Source organism: Scyliorhinus canicula, chromosome 10, assembly GCF_902713615.1.
Source record: "Scyliorhinus canicula chromosome 10, sScyCan1.1, whole genome shotgun sequence".
NCBI classification, from domain to species: domain Eukaryota; kingdom Metazoa; phylum Chordata; class Chondrichthyes; order Carcharhiniformes; family Scyliorhinidae; genus Scyliorhinus; species Scyliorhinus canicula.
Window position 1 is genome coordinate 188,227,636 of NC_052155.1, and position 20,711 is coordinate 188,248,346.

A 20,711-nucleotide genomic window follows, 5' to 3' on the forward strand; every position below is an offset into this window, starting at 1 on the left:
TGAAAATCAGGGAGATATTTGCCTCCCGAAGTATTGTGGTAACAGACTTGCTTTGAAGGATGACCGTACGTACCAACCAGTGGCACTATTAGCAGGACCTTAAATTCCCTGTAACACTCACACCCAAAGCAATCTGACCCAGGGGCTTCACCTGTCTGAAACTCCTCACTTCTTGAGATTTGGAGTATTAAGGGCCAGACAGCGATCCTCCAAAGCCCGAGGGAGCTCGAGGCAATAAAAAAAGCTCGTCAACTTGCCCATACTTGTCAACACTTCACCAGACTGGCCCAATTGACTTAATTCAGCATAAAACCCCTACATGTCCTATTAATATCTTTGGTTTTCATTAACCTATCACCCCTAGAGTTTCAGATAGAGAGGATAGAATCAGCCCTCTTCTTTGTCATAATGCTAAAGAGTTAGGGGAAGAAAAAAATCAACTTTGCCATTCTGTAGTTAAAAGTAACTTTGCTGAACTTTATAAATTGTTTAGAATTTGAAGTGTTGGTAATAGCCAACAATTAATTTGTGTGAGTTTTTACTGTAAGAACAGCCTGTTAATTAATCTCAATGAGTTTCTTATGAACTAAATCAATTGATTTATTTTGTCCTTAATAGGTCTGAAAAAGAATCAATTATATTCAAAAGAACCTTGTACCATGCAACGTGTGACATGCCAAGTGCAATATTTCGATACTGCTCTCTAGTTTTGGAAGTTTAGTCTAAAGTCTGCTTAGGAACATATAGGATTACCACTGGTAAATCTAAGTAATTTCTTGGTTAACCACTTCTTTTTCCAAGTGCCTCCTCAAATCAATTCATTTCTCAATTGTTTTTTTCAGGAATCTTATACTTACAAGGACCCCATTACAGAATTTGTGGAATGCCTATATGTGAATTTTGATTTTGATGGTGCTCAGAAGAAGTTGCGAGAGTGTGAATCGGTGAGTTGTTTCTTTCAGTGTTTGTTGCACGGTTAATCTTGCGTACATACTGCACAATTCTGACCACTACCATGAAAATTTTGCTGTTGACAATAATGTATCCTGTTTAAAAATTGCATCTTTCAATGACAATACAAAAGTTGTTTTTTTGGATTCAGGAAATGCATTAACTCACCTTTAGCTTTCTTTTCTCTAACTCTCCCAAATGATTTGGCTGTGGTGCCAGTGGCTGTACTTGCCAGACACATAGAATCCCTGCAGTGCAGAAGGAGGCCATTCAGCCCATTGAGTCTGACCCGATCCACCAAAAGAGCACCTTACCTAGGCCCAAGTCCCCACCCTATCCCTGTAACCCCACATAACCTTTTGGACACTAAGGGGCAATTTATCATGGCCAATCCACCTAACCTACACATCTTTGGACTGTGGGAGGAAACCGGAGCACCCGGAGGAAACCCACGCAGACGGGGGGGGAGAAAGTGCAAACTCCACACAGACAGTCACCCGAGGCCTGAATCCTGGGTTTATGGGACGTAATTCCTTCAGTTTTATGGTAATGCAAGTTAATTGTCAGCTTAATTGATAAACCCGTTGTCATCAGTTCCTTAAATCAAAATAAATTTCACGCACTATTTGATACATGAGAATTCTTTGGTAGAAGGTTAGACTGCCTCACAGAGCCTAGCGGTGAAACGTACCTTCCAATGCAAAGGAAAAGATTGCACTTCGGTTTACTGGGCCTGGTAATGGCTGCACTGGGGTTTACTGGGCCTGGTAATGGCTGCACTGGGGTTTATTGGGCCCGGTAATGGCTGCACTGGGCTCTACTGGGCCCGGTAATGGCTGCACTGGGCTCTACTGGGCCCGGTAATGGCTGCACTGGGCTTTACTGTCCCCGGTAATGGCTGCACTGGGGTTTACTGAGCCCGGTAATGGCTGCACTGGGGTTTATTGGGCCTGGTAATGGCTGCACTGGGGTTTACTGGGCCCGGTAATGGCTGCACTGGGGTTTACTGGGCCCGGTAATGGCTGCACTGGGGTTTACTGGGCCCGGTAATGGCTGCACTGGGGTTCACTGGGCCCGGCAATGGCTGCACTGGGGTTCACTGGGCCCGGCAATGGCTGCACTGGGGTTTATTGGACCCAGTAATGGCTGCACTGGGGTTTATTGGGCCCGGTAATGGCTGTACTGGGCCCGGTAATGGCTGCACTGGGGTTCACTGGGCCCGGCAATGGCTGCACTGGGGTTTACTGGGCCCGGTAATTGTTTGCACTGGGGTTTTCTGGGCCCCGTAATGGCTGCACTGGGGTTTTCTGGGCCCCGTAATGGCTGCACTGGGGTTTTCTGGGCCTGGTAATGGCTGCACTGGAGTTTACTGGGCCCGGTAATGGCTGCACTGGGGTTTACTGGGCCCGGTAATGGCTGCACTGGGGTTTTCTGGGCCTGGCAATGGCTACACTGGGGTTTACTGAGCCTGGTAATGGCTGCACTGGGGTTTATTGAGCCTGGTAATGGCTGCACTGGGGTTTATTGAGCCTGGTAATGGCTGTACTGGGGTTTACTGGGCCCCGTAATGGCTGCACTGGGGTTTATTGGGCCCGGTAATGGCTGCACTGGGGTTTACCTCCAAATTGTCACTCTCATTTTCAGTATGACATTGTTTATGTGCAGGCTTTTGGGTGAGGAATTTAACTGGGGCCCTTCAGCCCTCTGAAATGCCCTTAATTATAATCTAGCCCATCCCTCACTGTGTGCTTGTTTGGGATCGTTCTTGTCTGGATGAGAGCTGAAATTTAGCACTGGGAATTTTTGAATTATGATTGGAATGCAGTAAAAGCTGGCATAATTCATCCAGACAATATTTAAAGAAAGCCATACTTGAGATTGGGTATTGCTGGCAGTGTTGTTAGTGATTGTCCATCCCTGGCTGGTTCTCCGGAGGTGCTGGCGGGCTGCCTTTTTCAACCGCAGTCATTCATCTGGAGTAGGTGAAGCAATATTTCACAAGGTGGGGGGGGGCCTTTGGTTAATGAATATCTTGGTTATTGAAAGTCATTGGAATTTGATTTTGCAAATGGCAGGCTCAGAAGCGTAGTCACCAGTGCCATAATGACTGTGAATAAGATCAAAAGAAAGACAGTTTATAAAAAAGATTCTTATGCCAGTAAATAAAGCCCCAGGCAGTTCTGCTTTTAATGCTTTTGAGTGCTGAGTTTATGGATTGTTAAGAATTTTTGGTTTTCCAAAAGTGCAGAGCCAACGCTGAGTGAAAAGAATGTGATTCCACGGACTCCAATCACTGATACCTAAATATTTAAATATAGCGGGGCAGCACGGTAGCATTGTGGATAGCACAATGGCTTCACAGCTCCAGGGTCCCAGGTTCGATTCCGGCTTGGGTCACTGTCTGTGCGGAGTCTGCACATCCTCCCGGTGTGTGCGTGGGTTTCCTCCGGGTGCTCCGGTTTCCTCCCACAGTCCAAAGATGTTCAGGTTAGGTGGATTGGCCAGGAGGACAAACCAACTGCCATGATAAATTGCCCTTAGTGTTGGGTGGGGTTACTGGGTTATTGGGATAGGGTGGAGGTGTTGACCTTGGGTAGGGTGCTCTTTCCAAGAGCCGGTGCTGACTCGATGGGCCTAATGGCCTCCTTCTGCACTGTAAAATTCTATGATATTGAATAAGATGCAAGGAACCAAGCTCGTGCTGGGACTGCCATACCAGCCAATAACCTTTGCTACAATCTGCAGCTTGTAATTCCAACTACAAAGCATAACATTTAACACGTCTCATCCACAAGTCACACCAGTAAGAAATAAAAACTTCAGAATAGTCACGTTTTGCTGTCACCTCCGAAACAATATTGGCTTGCAAACCAAATGAGTGTGTTCTCTGGCTGTGGCAAGTGTGGTAGTTTTAAGGGCCTCAGAGGTGACACCAGGAGGCAGATCGTTGAGTTATTGAGATAGGCTAGAAAGCTGAATTTATTCTCGTTAGGGCAGGAAAAAGATGCAATGTTTGCAAAAATAATGAAGGAAACTTGTATTTGTTTTGCTTGATGAAACCATTCGAACAGATTGTGAGCCGAGGATAAGCTTCACATACTTGTGCACTGAATTAGTCTAAAATTGAGTGTGTTCCTCTTCTGCAAGGAGTCAAAAAATGGGCTGGTGATTGGCCCATTTTAAACCATCAAACCTAATCGGAGACATCACAGTCACTTCATTGCGATGTAAGCCTACTTGTGACAATAAAGATTATTATTAGTGTGCTGTTTCAAGGCAGTTGTTTTGTCCTCCTGGCCAATGAATGGAGCCATGCAACGTAACCACAATGTCGCTGGAGTGATCTTGCAAAGGTTTATAACCTGGAGGTGACTTACCACCAGTGGTCTGATTTAAGTGATTTGAATCACATAATATGGTCCCCAAAACACAGGTTCAAATCCTGAAATTATGAGTGTCACTGACACGGTTGGCACATATTTGCCCTCCGGAAGCGCGCTCCAATTTTTTTGGATCTAATTATGATAACTCTGCTATCAAGATGTCAAAATAACATACCTAATTTAATGGCCAGAATGGTTTAGAAAAATGTGCAATAATCATTACAAACTTGCTGAAAAGAAATTGGGAATTAAAAAAGTGTATATTTCTCCCATTCTCTTGACTTCATTATGCTCCAATAAAAAGGCTGAGATTTTTTTTTTGACCACTGCGCTGGTTCTGAAATTCCATTATTCCCAAACGCTGGGAAGTTTGGTTGCTTTTCTATCTTGTTGTTTGTTTCTGCGCAGGTCATGCAGACTGGCCATGTTTCCATTACTCAGCACATCACTCACTTTGTGGTTACGCACAGGCACAGGTGTTCCGATTTAGGCTGTTGTCGAATAAATCCTAACAGCGCTAAGAAAGAATGGAGAAAATAATGACAGATGCTGGAAATGTGAAACAGAAAGTCCGCTTAGCCTCTGGAAAGAGTTGATGAATTGATGTTTGGAGTGTGGATGCTTTTGCCAGCACAGTTCAGCCTGCCCCGCTGAGTGTCTCTGTGACATTAAGAAGAAGCCTTTCCAAATCCTTTCCGACCCTTCAGAACCGTGAAGTTCAAAAAGACTAAACTGAAACTGATGAATTTAGTTGCCAGTTGCCTGGGCATGGTGGGTAGGGTCATAGCTGAGAAGCTCCTGTGTATAATAGATGGGTTGTGGAGCAGCAAAAAGTTAGTTTGGGGGGATGAGTGGGAGTGATGAATACAATGTCATGAGTTGCAATGCCCAAGTGAATGTTACCCATTTGAACCATTGCTTTAACTACCGTGACCGAACTGATCAAGAGTATCCTTCCTATATCCCCACTGTCATTCCCCCTCCCCTTACCACACAAAGTAAAGTCTGCAGTGCTGGGGTGTGATCTGTTCTCAATGACATTTTAAAAGTTCTCTATTTTTTCCCCAATAAGCATAAGCTACACAGCAGTAAGTCTACTAAAGTTCGCTGCTTTTAAAAAAAATTTAGACGGTGATACGTAACCCTGTATGGTCCTAAATAGATGGCAAGTTGGAGCCTTTTCGTCGGCTGTTTCATTTGTGAATAGTGCAAATCCTGATGTCTGGGTTTGCTCATTTTCTTCGCGTCCACGTGCATCACAACACATTGTCGTGACGAACTCACCCCAGTGAGCAACTCCCAACAAACCTGACTTGGCTGTTGTACTTGGCTGGACAAATTGATCAAGTTAAAAAGCCTGTTCCAAGCTCGACGACAGGATCACGACGATCCAGCCTGCTGGGCGACAAGTCCTGGCTGCTGGAGTATCAAACTCTGGTTCGTTCCTGCCACAAAGGCACCTTCGTGTCCAACCTGGCATAGCAGTACCCCTTCCACTGCCATGGCCCAACATAAATAGTGCAGGAGTGTGCGATGTGTTCATGGCAGCAGTGCTGTTGGAGACTGGTATTTTTCAAGTAGCAATGGCATAAATGTGGCTGGCACAGAGTTTGTGGGGAAACGATTGCATGGTCTAGGAGACATGGATGGAGGGAATGGTGACAGTCGGGAGGTGGCAGAGGAGAAATCTGAGGTTTTGAATCATCAACATGCAGTGTACAACAGGAATATAGTGAAAGCCGAGAGTCGCTTTTCTCCATTTGAGCATACAATGGCCCTGCACATCCAAACAGTAAATTCAAGCAATATGCCAATTATACTTGCTGCAAGTTGAATTATTTAAGTGCTGCAGCAGTAAATTGGGTGTTTGAGCACTTTACACAGCTGGTTCGTATTAAAGGCTGCATCGTAGTGGAATAGTTCTAGTAAATGTTAAAGTTAAATATTTTGTGCCATAATTGTATTGTGCTACATTGTGTTACATTATATCACAGGCTCGTAAAATACACCCAGCCAAATATTTTCTTCCATTTAATATGTACAGGCTGCTGTTTTGGCATATGCTGCTGTATCATACGATGTGCAAGTAATGGTGCACTTGTTTTACTACCATAAGTAAGCTTTTGGAGGGATTGGTACAAATGGGATGTCAGCCAGCAGGGAGAGATACAAATGCCGTAATTTCATCTCTTGTCAAATGGCATCGTCATCAAAGTGGTTTTAGAAACCCAAATAGAACTGGATTTTGGTCTTAAACTTAACACCATGTATTTATTGTCTAGTTTAATTTTTATTGGAAAATGACATTTACTGTTCTTGTACTCCAGTGACCTTGAACTCGGTCCAACTCCTGTGTACCTCTTTTGGTTTGATATTTTAGCCTATTTCCAGCTGCCAGGTGTCAGTTTAATGTGCTTTAAGGTTATTATTGGATATATGGATGCTTTGTTTTAGATCTTGTGATCAGCAAACAGTCAATGTACCTGTTTTGTCAGTTTCTCTGAATTGTTTTACCTGGTTACTACCGTTTGTGAGAAAACATTGCTCATTGAAACCCGAGTTTGTCAGCTGGTTAACTCTGGGTACATTTTGGTGGAGTATTCCACTTTAACTACGTACAGTGGTCTCTGGCGCTCATGTAAAGAAATGCCCCATCTTTGGTCTTGCTTTCATTGCATCATGAGATTGTAACTGTTTTATCCCCCTCTGCTCTTCACTTGTTTGTTCCAGTTGAATCTTTTGATTGCTTGCTGGGATACGGTTTCGTAAGTAAAATCAGAAAATACTGGAAACCACTGCAGCACTTAAATAATTCAATTTGCAGCGTCTATAATTGGCAGATTGCTTGGATTTACTGTTGGATGTTCAAGGCCTCTGTGTTCTCAAGTGCAGAAAAGTGACTCAGCTTTCAGTATATTTCTCTTGCAAAACATATGCTGGTGACTCAAAGCCTCAGATTTCTCCTCTCAACCTTCACTCCACTCTCCCCATTCATTGCATCAGTTCTCCCAGTCCCGGGAATCACTTTTCCACAAACTTTGCATCATTCGCCAATCCCATTGCTACTCAAAAAATGCTGGAATATGTGGGCGCAGTGCCACGGTCATGTCTAGCAGGTCAGGCAGCATCTACGAAGAAAACTAGGTAGAATTAATGTTTCAGGCCGAGTTTCTTTGAGATCATCTGTAAAATCAAAGACCTAAAATGTTGATCCTCCCCTCCTCTTCTCTGATGCTGCCTGACCTGCTGAGTATTTCCCTTGCTTCCTGCTTTTAATTCAGTTTTCCAGCATCTGCAGTATTTTCTTTCCTGTTTTGTAGTTTGTGTCGTGTGTACCGGTACTTTATCCAACTGGTCATCCTTCATATGTATTTATGCAGCCAACCCGTTATGTCCGTACAGAAGTGCATCCAGCAACCAACACTGAAGCCATAATGTCGCCCACTCCCCCTTTGTTCAACACAGACCTGCTGATTCCAGTTGTAACACCCCTACTACTACCGGACTGAGGTCAGCCAGGTCAGAACCTAGAACCGTCATCAGGTGAATGAAGAGGTGGGTTCCACAGACACATATATAGACAAATTCAGTGATGCAAGATGGACTTTGAATGCAAATCTTTGCAGGTAATTAAGTCTTTACAGGTCCAGACTAGAGAGAGGTTATTATTGAATATAACCTGGTAAAACCTAGGTTAAAGAGGTGTGAATTGTCTCAAGCCAGGACAGTTGGTAGGATTTCGCATGCCCAGGCTAGATGATGCGTGGGAGGGGGTGGGGGGTGAATGTAATGCGACATGAATCCAAGGTCCTGGTTGAGGCCGTACTCATGTGTGCGGAACTTGGCTATAAGTTTCTGCTCGGCGATTCTGCGTTGTCGCGCGTCCTGAAGGCCGCCTTGGAGAACGTTTACCCGAAGATCAGAGGCTGAATGCCCTTGACTGCTGAAGTGTTCCCCGACTGGAAGGGAACATTCCTGCCTGGCAAATGTCGCGCGATGTCTGTTCATCTGTTGTCGCAGCATCTGCATGGTCTTGTCAATGTACCACGCCTCAGGAAAGTGGTACATTGGCGAGACCATGCAGACACTGCGGCAACGGATGAACGGACATCACACGACGTTCGCCAGGCAGGAATGTTACCTTCCAGTCAGGGAACACTTCAGCAGTCAAGGGCATTCAGCCTTTGATCTTCGGGTAAACGTTCCCCAAGGCGGCCTTCAGGACGCACGACAATGCAAAATTGCTGAGCGAAACTGATAGCCAAGTTCCGCACACATGAATATGGCCTCAACCGGGGCCTTGGATTGATGTTGCATTACATTCATCCCCCACCATCTGGCCTGGGCTTGCGAAATCCGACCAACTGTCCTGGCTTGAGACAATTTACACCTCTTTAACCTGTGATTATCCCCCTCTCCAGTCGCTCTGTTTGGACCTGTAAAGACTTAATTACCCGCAAAGACTCCCATTCAAAGTACAATTGTGCATCATTGAATTTGTCTATATATGTGTTTGTGGAGCCCACCTCTTCATTCACCTGAGGAAGAAGCTGCCCTCTGAAAGCTAGTGATTCAAAATAAACCTGTTGAACTTTAACCTGGTGTTGTAAGAGTTCTCACTGTGCCCATACCAGTCTAACGCCGGCATCTCTACATCAGAGAACCTTCATGGCAGCTGTGAGCTGGTACAGTTCAGTGTATAGAACTTTTCCTTCAAGTTCTAAAGTGATTTATGAGGTTTGGACTATTCTATTCAGCATTTCTCCATTACAGATGTAAGAGGGCAAAGTTAAATTAGCAAACAAGGTTTGCAAGCGTTCAAAACAGATTGTGTTTGGTCTTGGTAGACACTTGCCAGGTCTACACGTAAATTTGTGTGTCAGTCATGGCTCAGTTAGTAGCACTTTCACCTCTTGAGTCTGACGTTGGAGATTTGAACGTCGCTCCAGGATTTGCGCACATAAATCTAGGCTGGTGTTCCAGTGTAGATGTTAAGAAATTGGAGTGCTGCACTGCTGGAGGATACATTTTGTCGATGAGAAAATAAACCAAGGCCTCGTATGCACCCTCGGCTGAATATAAAAGGTTCTTTGTCGCTATTTTGAAGAAGGGCAGGGCCTAAGATTATCCTTCTGTCAACATCACTTAAACAGATGGTCTGGTCATTGTCACATTTCTGTTTATGGGATGTTGCTGTGTGTAAATGGATTGCTCTGTTTCCCAGCGTTACAACATTGACTAAATGCCAAAAATTATTCTTTGGGTGTAAAGTGTTTTGGGACATTCTGAGGTCATGAAAGGTGCTATAGAAATACAAGACCTCTTTCACACTCAATCTGTTGTAGAAATATTTCCTTGCCCCATCCAAGAACAATTTGCATCGATATAGCATCTTAACACGGTGGCACAGTGGCTAGCACTGCTGTCTCACGGCGCCGAGGTCCCAGGTTCGATCCCGGCTCTGGGTCACTGTCCGTGTGGAGTTTGCACATTCTCCCCGTGTTTGCGTGGGTTACGCCCCCCCCCCCCCCCTCCAAAAAAAAATATGTGCAAGGTAGGTGGATTGGCCACGTTAAATTGCCTCATAATTAGAAAATTTGAATTGGGTACCCTAAAGTTATTTTTAAAAAGATATAGCGTCTTAACATAAAGTAACACGAGCATTATGAAATGATATTTAACAGCCAACGACAGGTCTAAGGAGCATCGTAAAGGAGGAGTGTCGTGGGGGAGGTTTGAGGATGGGACCCCAAAGCTTGAAGGACAAGGTAGCTGAAGACACAACTGTCTATGGTGGAGCAAATCAAATCCCGCATGGTCAATAGACCAGAATTGGGGCAATGGAACACAGCGAGTCTTTTGTTTTCTGTTAAAAGTCATTTAGGTTTAATATTCCTGCCAGAAGTCGAGTTTGCAGAATGAGAATCTTGGCATTTTGGAAGCAGGGCAGAAATTTCACAGCAGGAATAAAATGTTTTTGTGAAACATATGGAGGCAATAATTAAATTTTCTCTCCATGCCTGACTTAAGTCATATATTCCTCTATTTGGTAACTAAATGTGTGGAGTCCAACCAGCATTAATGTTTTAAGGCCATATTGATTTGTGCTCCCGGCATATTGTGTTTCAAGCTTTCCATATAATATTCAATTCTGTTTTTCAAATTACCTTCATGTGATTGTGTTGCGGTGCAATTTTTGAACTGTTAACAACCTTATTGCAAGTACGAACTTTCAGCTACTCAATCTCCTATTGTAATGAGCAAAAGCAGTTGAGAGCAGATATCTTAATCTGAACAAGGTTCACGGGCAGGAAGAGTTGAATTGCAATTTTCTCAAGTTCTCATTTGTATTTTATTCTGATGTTTAGATTATTGTTATAAATTCCAGAATCCATATTTTTAATGGGAACAATCTCTGCAAACTTGCCAGCCTCTTTAGAACCCAGAGCCATGAAGCTAAAGCCAAAACAAGCAGGGCACTCTGCTGTGTTCAGAGGGCAGTTTATTGTAAAACCAAATATCCAACAAAGATCGATGCCAATGCCTGTGTTCCACACCAGTCTCTTCCCATCCTAGTTCCCGTCTTTGCAGGAACACATCATCTATTTATCTCTCCCTCATGCTTATCTAACTTCCTCTGAAATGAGCCTGTGCTATTTGCCTTGCGTAATGCTGCCTCTAATGTGTGCATGTGCTTGGCCTTGCAGCAGTTGTGAAGGTACCAGGCACGATGTTCACCAGCTGTCCATTTTAGACCTTTACATTTGAGATGCATTGGAGTAAACATGGTATATGACAAAGAAAATTGAGGGATAATTGGCCTCACTTAACCATGTGGTAGTAAGTTTCACACTCTCACCTGTCTTGACTTTCCACTGGATTTATTAGTGTGCATCTTTACAGTCCCTAGCTCCTCTGATCAAGGGCATTCAGCCTCTGATCTCCGGGTAAGCGTTCTACAAGGTGGTCTTCAGGACACATGACAACACAGAATTGCTGAGCAAAAACTTATAGCTAAATTCCGCACGCATGAGTGCGGCCTCAACCGGGATCTTGGATTCATGTCGCATTACATGAATCCCCCACCATCTGGCCTGGACTTGCAAAATCGTACCAACTGTCCTGGCTTGAGACAATTCACACCTCTTTAACCTGGGATCACCCCCTATCTCTGCTTCTGTAATGATTTGATTACCTGCAAATGCTTGCATTCCAAGCATTGTCTGGCATCTCTGATTTTGTCTTTGTAAATGTTTCTGGAACATACCCCTGCATTCACCTGAGGAAGGAGCTGCGCTCCGAAAGCTCGTGTTTGAAACAAACCTGTTGGACTTTAACCTGGTGTTGTAAGACTTCTTATTTTGGAGATCACTGACACTGTCCTGCAAATGCTGGTGCCTTTTTTGAATGCGTTTACCGATATATGTAAAGGTTTTGTCAGGATTGAGCTGTCTGCTAAAGTGTGGAGAGTTGACCACGTATTCAGCTCTTTTTAATAATTGGAAACTTGGAACTTAAAAAAAAAATTCAGGAGATCTAAACCTTTTGAAACTCATTGGACCATTTGCACATATGATACTGTTATCAATTCCTGTTGATTTTGTGCCTCGAGTGAGATAGGCAGTGCAAAATTGTTTCGCAAAATGCCATACTGCCAAATCTCCTCCCATGTTGGAGCAGTTTGGGTGAGACACTGAAGAGCTGCCAGCACCTGTGGAAAATCACTCCGCACAATAATAATAATCTTTTGTCACAAGTAGGCTTGCATTAACACTGCAATGAAGTTACTGTGAAAATCCCCTAGTCGCCACATTCCGGCGCCTGTTCGGGTACACAGGGAGAATTCAGAATGTCCAATTTACCTCATAAGCGCGTCTTTCGTGATTTGTGGGAGGAAACTGGAGCACCCGGAGAAAACCCACGCAGACACGTGGAGAACGTGCAGACTCCGCACAGAGAGTGACCCAAGCCGGGAATCGAACCTGGGACCCTTGCGCTGTGAAGCAACAGTGTAACCACTGTGCTGCCGTGTCGCCCGAGGAGGATAGAGTGGGAAAAGCACCGTTTTCCTGATTGTTTTCTTTCCAACTGCAGAAAGATGGGATATATTTTGTACTTCCGCAATCACTGAATGCCCAATGATATCATATACTGGTGATGCACAGATAACATAGCATAAGATTAGGGGAAAAGAAGCTGATCTTAATTATTAAACTATCTATACAATACTTCTGTTTGCTTCCTAAGAATAGTTGCCATGTGGCAGATAATGTGATTATCCCCAGAAACAAGTCTATTTAATCTTGAATACACAGTCTGAGAAAACATGTAACTGGAATGTATGGTAAATCAAGAAAGTGATTGATGCATTTTTCTATTTTAATTCAATGTAATTGTCGCTCTAACTTATAGTGAATTGAGCTGATTTTAATTATGATAGTAGTTAATTATTATGCTGACGAAAGATGAAAGGGGAAATAATAATGGGGCTGTTTAGCTCACAAGGCTAATCGCTGGCTTTGAAAGCAGACCAAGGCAAGCCAGCAGCACGGTTCGATTCCCGTAACAGCCTCCCCGAACAGGCGCGGAATGTGGCGACTAGGGGCTTTTCACAGTAACTTCATTTGAAGTCTACTCGTGAAAATAAGCGATTTTCATTTTCATTTTCATAATGCTTTCATGATTCTCCTTTTCTAAAATTGGCTGAAAGAGCTGAGTGAATCAGGTAGATTAATGGTTGTTTCCGAGATTCTTTGTGGTGTTTGTAAGCAGATTACTAAAGTTCAATGTGGCAAATGATCATTATGTAGTGGGGTGTTTGATTCACATCTGTGCCTTCATGTGGGGTGAGCAGTATTTTATGGGCATATCAGAGCCTCTATTCACTTAGACAATATCGTGCTTCTATTCAGTTTCCAAAAAAATAAATGGCCTCTATGAGCAAGCATCTAATTTTTGTTATGAAAGTACTTTAAAGGCTTTGACTGTTTAAGCGTTTGGGTATTTTAATGAATCATCTTTGTCTGACTACAGAGTAATGTCGTTACAATTATACCCTTTGCACACAATGTTAATTGTTGACAGCTATTCATTCATGAGCTGCAGTTCAGTAGTGCGCACGCTCTGGTCTATTTATGGATCATTTAAACCAAAGATGTTTGGGAGTAATTATCCAAAATTAGACCCAAAAATATGAAATGAGATATTTGTACGTGTCAGACCCAGAGGCGGCCATTCCATCCATTGAACTTTCTCTTCCACATTAGTCATGGCTTATCTACCTCTTCCTCCCAACTCCCTGCCCTTCATATCCTTGAAGATCATCGCCACCCAAATCAGTATCCAACTATATTGTCAGAATCTCGGGTGGTGCCGCAACCATGGCATAATGTGGCATTACATCCTACATTCATGGATCCTCCTTTCTTGGGCCTAATCTCTTATCTTAAAAGTCGCAGTTGAGTTCATGGCATCGCATCTGTGGGTCAAGCTGGGATGCAAGAGAGAGGATAATTTGAGCGAGATGTGCAGATGTAATTCTGTGTTTAAAGTCACAAGTTCTGCCCTTATTTTTCTAAGTAACTGGATTTAATATTTATAATTAGAGTGAAAGTGACAGTACTTTGCAAATCGCAGCGGTAGAGTTGACGGAGTTGGAACATGCTATGTGAGCTGAAAGTGCCTTCACGGGCAGGTGGATGTAATTACTGTCTGACTAGTTTACAGCTGCAATGTCAGGTGATGAATGGAGGTCTGGCATGGGCACTATTTCTTGATCTTGTGAAACAACTCCATTTCACTTTCCAATACCTGCCGGTTAGCTACCATGATGTGGAATTTTTTTCCTCCGTCACGCTGTGAAGTTCATCGCTGTTGAGGGACACAATGACAGTATAATGTCTGCTGCTAAATTACCCGGAAATCTAGAGTTACGATGCATCTGACTGGGCTCCAGCACTCGTGGCCCTGATGCCATTGTTTGAAATGGCAGGGGTCATTACTTTGCCCGTTGGTTCTCAACTGATAATCGCAGGTGTAAATCGAAGATTCGGCCTTCCATATGCTCATGTCCTCTTCCAGATAGTTGCAAATTGTGATTAAAATGTTTTTCATGATTCTCATGGCTCTACACCCCATCCTCTGTAACTGCACCCCTGGCTCCTCCCTTCAAGTCCTGTAGCCAACAATAGCAGGAGTGAGGAATTGAGGGAGCTGGAGTGAAGCCAGGGTGAGGGAGGGAAGAGAAATGGAGGATCTGGGGCAAGGGTGTATAAATCTCCAAGGGACAGACCCCAACAAACATTTACTGTTCCAAAAGTTTTAAAGCCTGCCTTAAATGTTTGGAAATATTTTTAAAATAATTAATTTGGCTGAAGATTGGCCTTGAGAGGAATGTCTTTAGTTTGCTATTGGGAGGCATGGCTTCACCTGCAGTACGACGTGCTGGAGACCCTTGCTGCTTGGTCTTGATGATGGGTCCCTCCTGCAGGAAAAAGCAGTCTTCACATCAGCCCGCAGAAAAGGTAAGTATGGATTTCTCTGGACAGTCAGTGCCGAGCGATGTGTCATTGCTGCTCAGAGCATAATCCAGGCCATTGACTGGTACAGCTGAGCTCCTAAGTCTTTTTGTTCTTCTACTACCCTACTTACACAGTATTCCCATTACACATGTGGTAATGCAAAAAGGCACCTGTGATCTACAAGCTTACTCACTTTGCGACTTTGTTCTTTCTTTGACCATTCATTATACCTTCCAGCCCACCATCGGCACATTTGCTCACGATCCTCACTTTTTTTTCAAATTCACTTGATTTAGATTTGCAGTGAGAAGCTAGGCCTCAGCACCACCTGAATTTGCTGGTCAATTAGTATTTACTTTAACTGGTTCTGGTGGAGGCGCTGCAACATCTTGCATTTGCACCTCCCAGTTCCTTAACCTGTAGCACAGAAAGTCTAATCTGTAAATTATTGACAACCCCTACCACTGTCCTTTTCAAAGCAGGCATTGTCCATACTGTAGAGATTGGAGTTGCAGCACCAGTCCCTATTTGTCCAATGTTCAGCACTTCCCTTGTCAGCATCTAAACTTTAACCAACCTGTTCACGGCACCAGCCTTTCGGCTGTCAGTCCACCGGGTGGGAAAGGTTGTTTTTGGGGCCAGTTTACCTCAGTTGGCTGGAGAGCTGGTTCGTGATGCTGAGCGAGGCCAGAAGCCCGGGTCCAATTCCCGTACTGGCTGAGGTTATTCATGAAGGCCTCACCTTCTCAACCCTGCCCCTCGCCTGAGGTGTGGTGACCCTCAGGTTAAATCACCGCCAGTCAGCTACCCCCCCCCCCCCCCCCCCCCTTCAAAGGGGAAAGCAGCCTATGGTCATCTGGGACTATGGCGACTGTGCTGTTATGCTTACTAAAGTTGTTTTCAGTTGCTTACTGTTGACTCATTGCAACTGCCCAGAATTAAAACTTGGAGTTAAATGGCACATGGCCACCTCTTGCTGTAACCAATTCACATTGCAACTCACTGCACTATTTCCCCAGTTGACCATTTGAACATCAAGGGACTCTGAAAAGCTGCTGTGGTTTTCCATTGTAGGTTCAGCACTAATTGGAGGACAGCGCTGTGACTAAAATATCCCTCAGCAACACTTCACAGAGTGATGCAGTGAAACAAACTACTGGTGCAGCAGCATTCTGGAATAACCAGTTCAATAGTGGCCGCACCTTCCCAAGGAGAAAGTGCCTGACTGTTATTGGATGCATGGGTGGCCCTTGCTTCCTGCTTTCTGATCAGTTAGGGAGCAGCTGAGTCTTGAATCCAGGGCCAGCTGGTTGCTGCAGCAGTTGCTATTGAAGTCAGCAGACATTCTTGCCTAACTTGCTGTCACTTTTAATTCCGAAATGTCTTGAGCAGTGCTGGTAAGCTAAGCACTTGCTGACAGAACCTGCTCTTGCTCCTGGGTTGGGAGATGGAAGAACAATGCTTTACAACAGACCACCAATCAAAATTAAACTGTCAAAGATACAAAACTGACACAGGCTGATTTGCTGTTACAGGGAAAGGATTTCCGGCACAGCCTGTGATTTTAGGCACGTTCAGCTGTGTCAAATCACTTGCTGAACCCAACAGAGCATCGGGTAAGTGTTTCACTTGAAAAGAAACATGTTTGGAGTGTGGTACCAAAGTATGTTCTACTTTGGCTCTCGGTGTTACTTCAGTTGAAAGTTTAATTTGGAATCCTTTGATAGTGACTGCTGGATTTACCCCATATTTAAAAAATAGACAAAATAGTACCGTATGCCAACTGTGGCACAGTTAGTAGCCCTCTTGCCTTTGAGTCACAAGGTTCTCAGTCTCCCTTCCAGGGCTGACAAAAGGCTGACAACTCCAATGCCGTTTTAAAAAAAAGTATTTTTATTGAAGTTTTCCCATTTTAACAAACAACAAAACCACAGGAATGGTACAGATCAACAAAAGTGTTTCAACTGAATTAGATACAGAATGTGACAGGAGAGCAGCTGTATAGGACCGTGGGTCACATTTGGAATATTGTGTTCAATTCGGGTCGCCACACTACCAGAAGGATTTGGAGGCTTTGGAGAGGGTACAGAAGAGGTTTACCAACATGATACTGGGCTGGTGGGCAGCACGTGGCGCGGTGGTTCGCCCTGGGACTACGGCGCTGAGGACCCAGGTTTGAATCCCGGCCCTGGGTCACTGTCTGTGTGGAGTTTGCACATTCTCCCCGTGTCTGTGTGGATTTCACCCCCACAACCCAAAGATGTGCAGGTTAGGTGGATTGGCCACGCTAAATTGCCCCTTAATTGGAATAAAAAATAATTGGGTACTCTAAATTTATATTAAAAAAAACTGTTGCCTGGTCTGGGGGTGTTAGTTATGAGGAGAGGTTAGATAAACTAGGATTGTTTTCACTGGAACCACGGATAGTGGTTTACAAATTAGGAGGGGCATGGAAAGAGTGGCGAGTCAGATTCTTTTTGCCAGGGTCGAAATGTCAATTGCGAGGAGACATAGGTTTAATGTGTGAGGGGCAATTTTTAGAGGGGATGTGTGAGGCAGATTTTTTTACACAGAGTATACACTGAACTCGCTGCCAGCGGAGGTGGTAGAAGCCGATACGATGGTGATGATTAAGAGGCATCTTGATGAATACATGAACAGAGGGATACGGACCCCGGAAGCGTAGAAAGGTTTAGCTGTGGAGGGCTGAAGGTCCTGTTCCTGTGCTGTACGGTTCTTTGTTCAATGTGGTTGACATACCATCCAGCCAGCCCCTCTCTTCACTAACCGCACGAGTGCATTGCACCAGCCCCACCGACACTGGAAAAATCATGTCAACCGTAACCAAGGAGAACACACTGTCAAAGAGAGGAAGAATTGTCCAGACACTCGTTAATTGGAGTCTAGGCAGGGGTGGGGCCCCCCCAATATGATGATGGGAACCCCCCCTTAACCCAACAGACCAAATCAGGACCCGCAACAGCACACTGGGCATTCGATAAAGAGAAGAGCCCCCCACCCCCTGCAGGGGAGGAATGCCCTAATTTAAAAAAAAAAATTTAGAGTACCCAATTAGTTTTATTTTTATTCCAATTAAGGGGCAATTTAGTATGGCCAATCCACCTACCCGACACATCTTTGGGTTGTGGGGGTGAAACCCATGTAGACACGAGGAGAATGTGCAAATTCCACACGGACAGTGACCCGGGGCCGGGATCGAACCTGCGTCCTCGGCGCTGTGAGGCAGCAGCGCTAACCACTGCGCCACCGTGCCGGCCGGAACGCCCGAATTAAAGATTATCAGGCACAGACTGGCACTGTATGCCATTGCAAGGGGAATACTAGGGTTGGAGCAGCCATGCCTCAACTGAATCAAAGACACTGCCTCCCCATGGAAGACCCGCTACAACAAGGAGGGCACTCGGGAAGCCACTAGGTAAGACCACGTGGAAGAGGGCAACTCACTCCTCCAACAAGCCTGCCATCATCCTGATGTCGACAGCATGGCTGAGGTGTATGCCTGCTTGCCAGTATATCCAGCATTACAGGCTGGGCCTCACTCCAGCCACCTCCAACTACCTGCATTAAAGGAGGATTCTCCCATCACCAAAATCCAACCAGGATCATCCAGGGATGTAGTGCAAGACATATGGGCTTTGAGGCATTTTAGATGTCATGGCTGTGAAAAGTGCTGTGAAAAGTCTTTTTTTTAAATTTAGACTTGGCTTTATAGTGAAACACTGGAATACTATAACAAAATGGTAATTATTTATTCTGTGCATGATGCATTGAGTCATTAGGTACTCGGGCCTGTTTCCATCAAGTTACTTATTCTATTATCCTGTGTCCTCTAGCTAATGTGTGATCATTTCTTCCTCTGAGACTGGACCCGTATTCTCTTGAGTTTAGAAGAAAGAGGCAACCTCATTGAAACATCAATTTTTACAGGGGTCTATAGTGTAGTTGCAGGAAGGAAATTTCCCTGGTTTCCCTGTTGGTGGGAGGGGGCTCTAGAATCAGGGGACACAGTCTCAGAATAAGGGGTGGGCCATTTAGGACTGAGATAAGGAGGAATCGGGCAGCATGGTAGCATTGTGGATAGCACAATTGCTTCACAGCTCCAGGGTCCCAGGTTCGATTCCGGCTTGGGTCACTGTCTGTGCGGAGTCTGCACGTCCTGCCCATGTGTGCTTGGGTTTCCTCCGGGTGCTCCGGTTTCCTCCCACAGTCCAAAGATGTGCAGGTTAGGTGGATTGGCCATGATAAATTGTCCTTAGTGTTGGGTGGGGTTACTGGGTTGTGGGGATAGGATGGAGGTGTTGACCGTGGGTGGGGTGCTCTTTCTGGGGGCCGGTGCAGACTCGATGGGCCGAATGGCCTCCTTCTGCACTGCAAATTCTATGAATTTCTTCAGTCAGAGGGTGGTGAATCTTTGGGATTCTCTGCCCCAGAGGCTGTGGTGGCTCAGTCATTAATTATGTTCAAAGCAGAAGTCGATCAATTTCTAGATATTAAAGAGGTCAAGGGATTAGGGGTAGTGCAGGAAAATGGCATTAGGTAAATGATTATCCATGCTCTAGGTGAATGGTGGAGCAGGCTTGAGGGGCTGAATGGCCTATTGCTCTTTGTTCCCATGTTCCGAAGTGTGAAACTTGTTTTTCATCTTCGCCTCTGTTGTGTAAAACAAAAGTCTGCTGAGAGCTGCTTTGTCAATTGTTTGTTTGTGGCCTGGGTAAATGGTGATAAAAGCAACCACCATTCTTATTTTCTCCAGTTAAACCAATGGACTTTCCAAATCAGGGGGTTGAGAAAAGTTTGCTGCCGTGCTGGGACTGTAGATAGCACTGTCGAAGGGTAGAGTTGGTGCAAATGGCCTCATTCTGCACTGTAGGGATTCTATGCTATGAATAAATTATGATTGGTGCTGCAGGGGCAGTGTTTGCCTTGGTGGATCTCCGGCACTAAGGTTCACTTGGGGGTGGGGGGAGAGCTATCATTTTAGCAGGTGGTACACTACTGACTTAACCTTGTGTCACATTCACGCCTGTACAATTGTACCAAAACTCATTCATAAGGTCATGTAAAAAAAATACTTGACAAATGATAAGTGGTAGATGGCACTGATGGAAAGCTTTAGCATTTTCTGAGTAAGCAAATTTGCTTGCATTTTTAATTTTCTACCTCGATTCATATAGATATAGTGCATCAATACATGAATGTCTTTGGAACGCTACCTTGCACCTGGCTCCTTCCATAAATGTGATCAGCGTGTTTTAGCAAAATCTGAGTGGTTGCATGCTGTGCCACTGAGGCAGGCTCTCCATTCGAAAGCAAAATGCTCCAAACATCATGATGGTTGGCCAGTAGCTGTGGAGAGGACTGGTCAGGTGAGTTTGCATTTCCCAACCTCTTCAAAGCTTCTTCCAATTTGAAAAAGAGCTGCACTTGAAAGACAAATTCTTGTCCTCTCTGGTGTTTCAGCATTTTCTGTTTCTGTGGATAGTGATGTTATCTTTGCCACCAGAGTTCTTTCTGATGAATTTCAGATTTGTGTTCTTCACCCTTGACCATTCGAGTCCTGCCTGAGCTGCAGAGGCCATGATGAATTGCTCGAGTGCTTTGGGTGCACTTGCACCACCTGCTTCCACTTGTCCCATTTCACTACTCAATACCTGGATTCTGTCATTACTATGTTATTTCCTAATACCAGAGCACAGAAACATCAAACTGATGTAGTCTCCTCAAGGCAGGTCCATTGACCAGTTGTGCTGATGACTGGCGAACAACATGGCCATAAACGAAGCTCTTGGACTCTTGAATAAAGCTATCCAGAATCTCCTGCTAGTGCGCAGCAGTC

The 20,711-nt window shown here is 44.6% G+C and overlaps 1 protein-coding gene across 1 annotated transcript in view; it reads left to right on the forward strand.

Moving 5' to 3' along the window:
- Positions 1–20,711, forward strand: part of LOC119972857 (eukaryotic translation initiation factor 3 subunit E) — a 156,769-nt gene that overhangs the window by 89,688 nt on the left and 46,370 nt on the right. Inside the window, exon 9 of the mRNA XM_038810363.1 lies at positions 843–944. Within this exon, the coding sequence (XP_038666291.1) occupies positions 843–944 (102 nt within the window). The remainder of the gene's footprint in view (positions 1–842; positions 945–20,711) is intronic.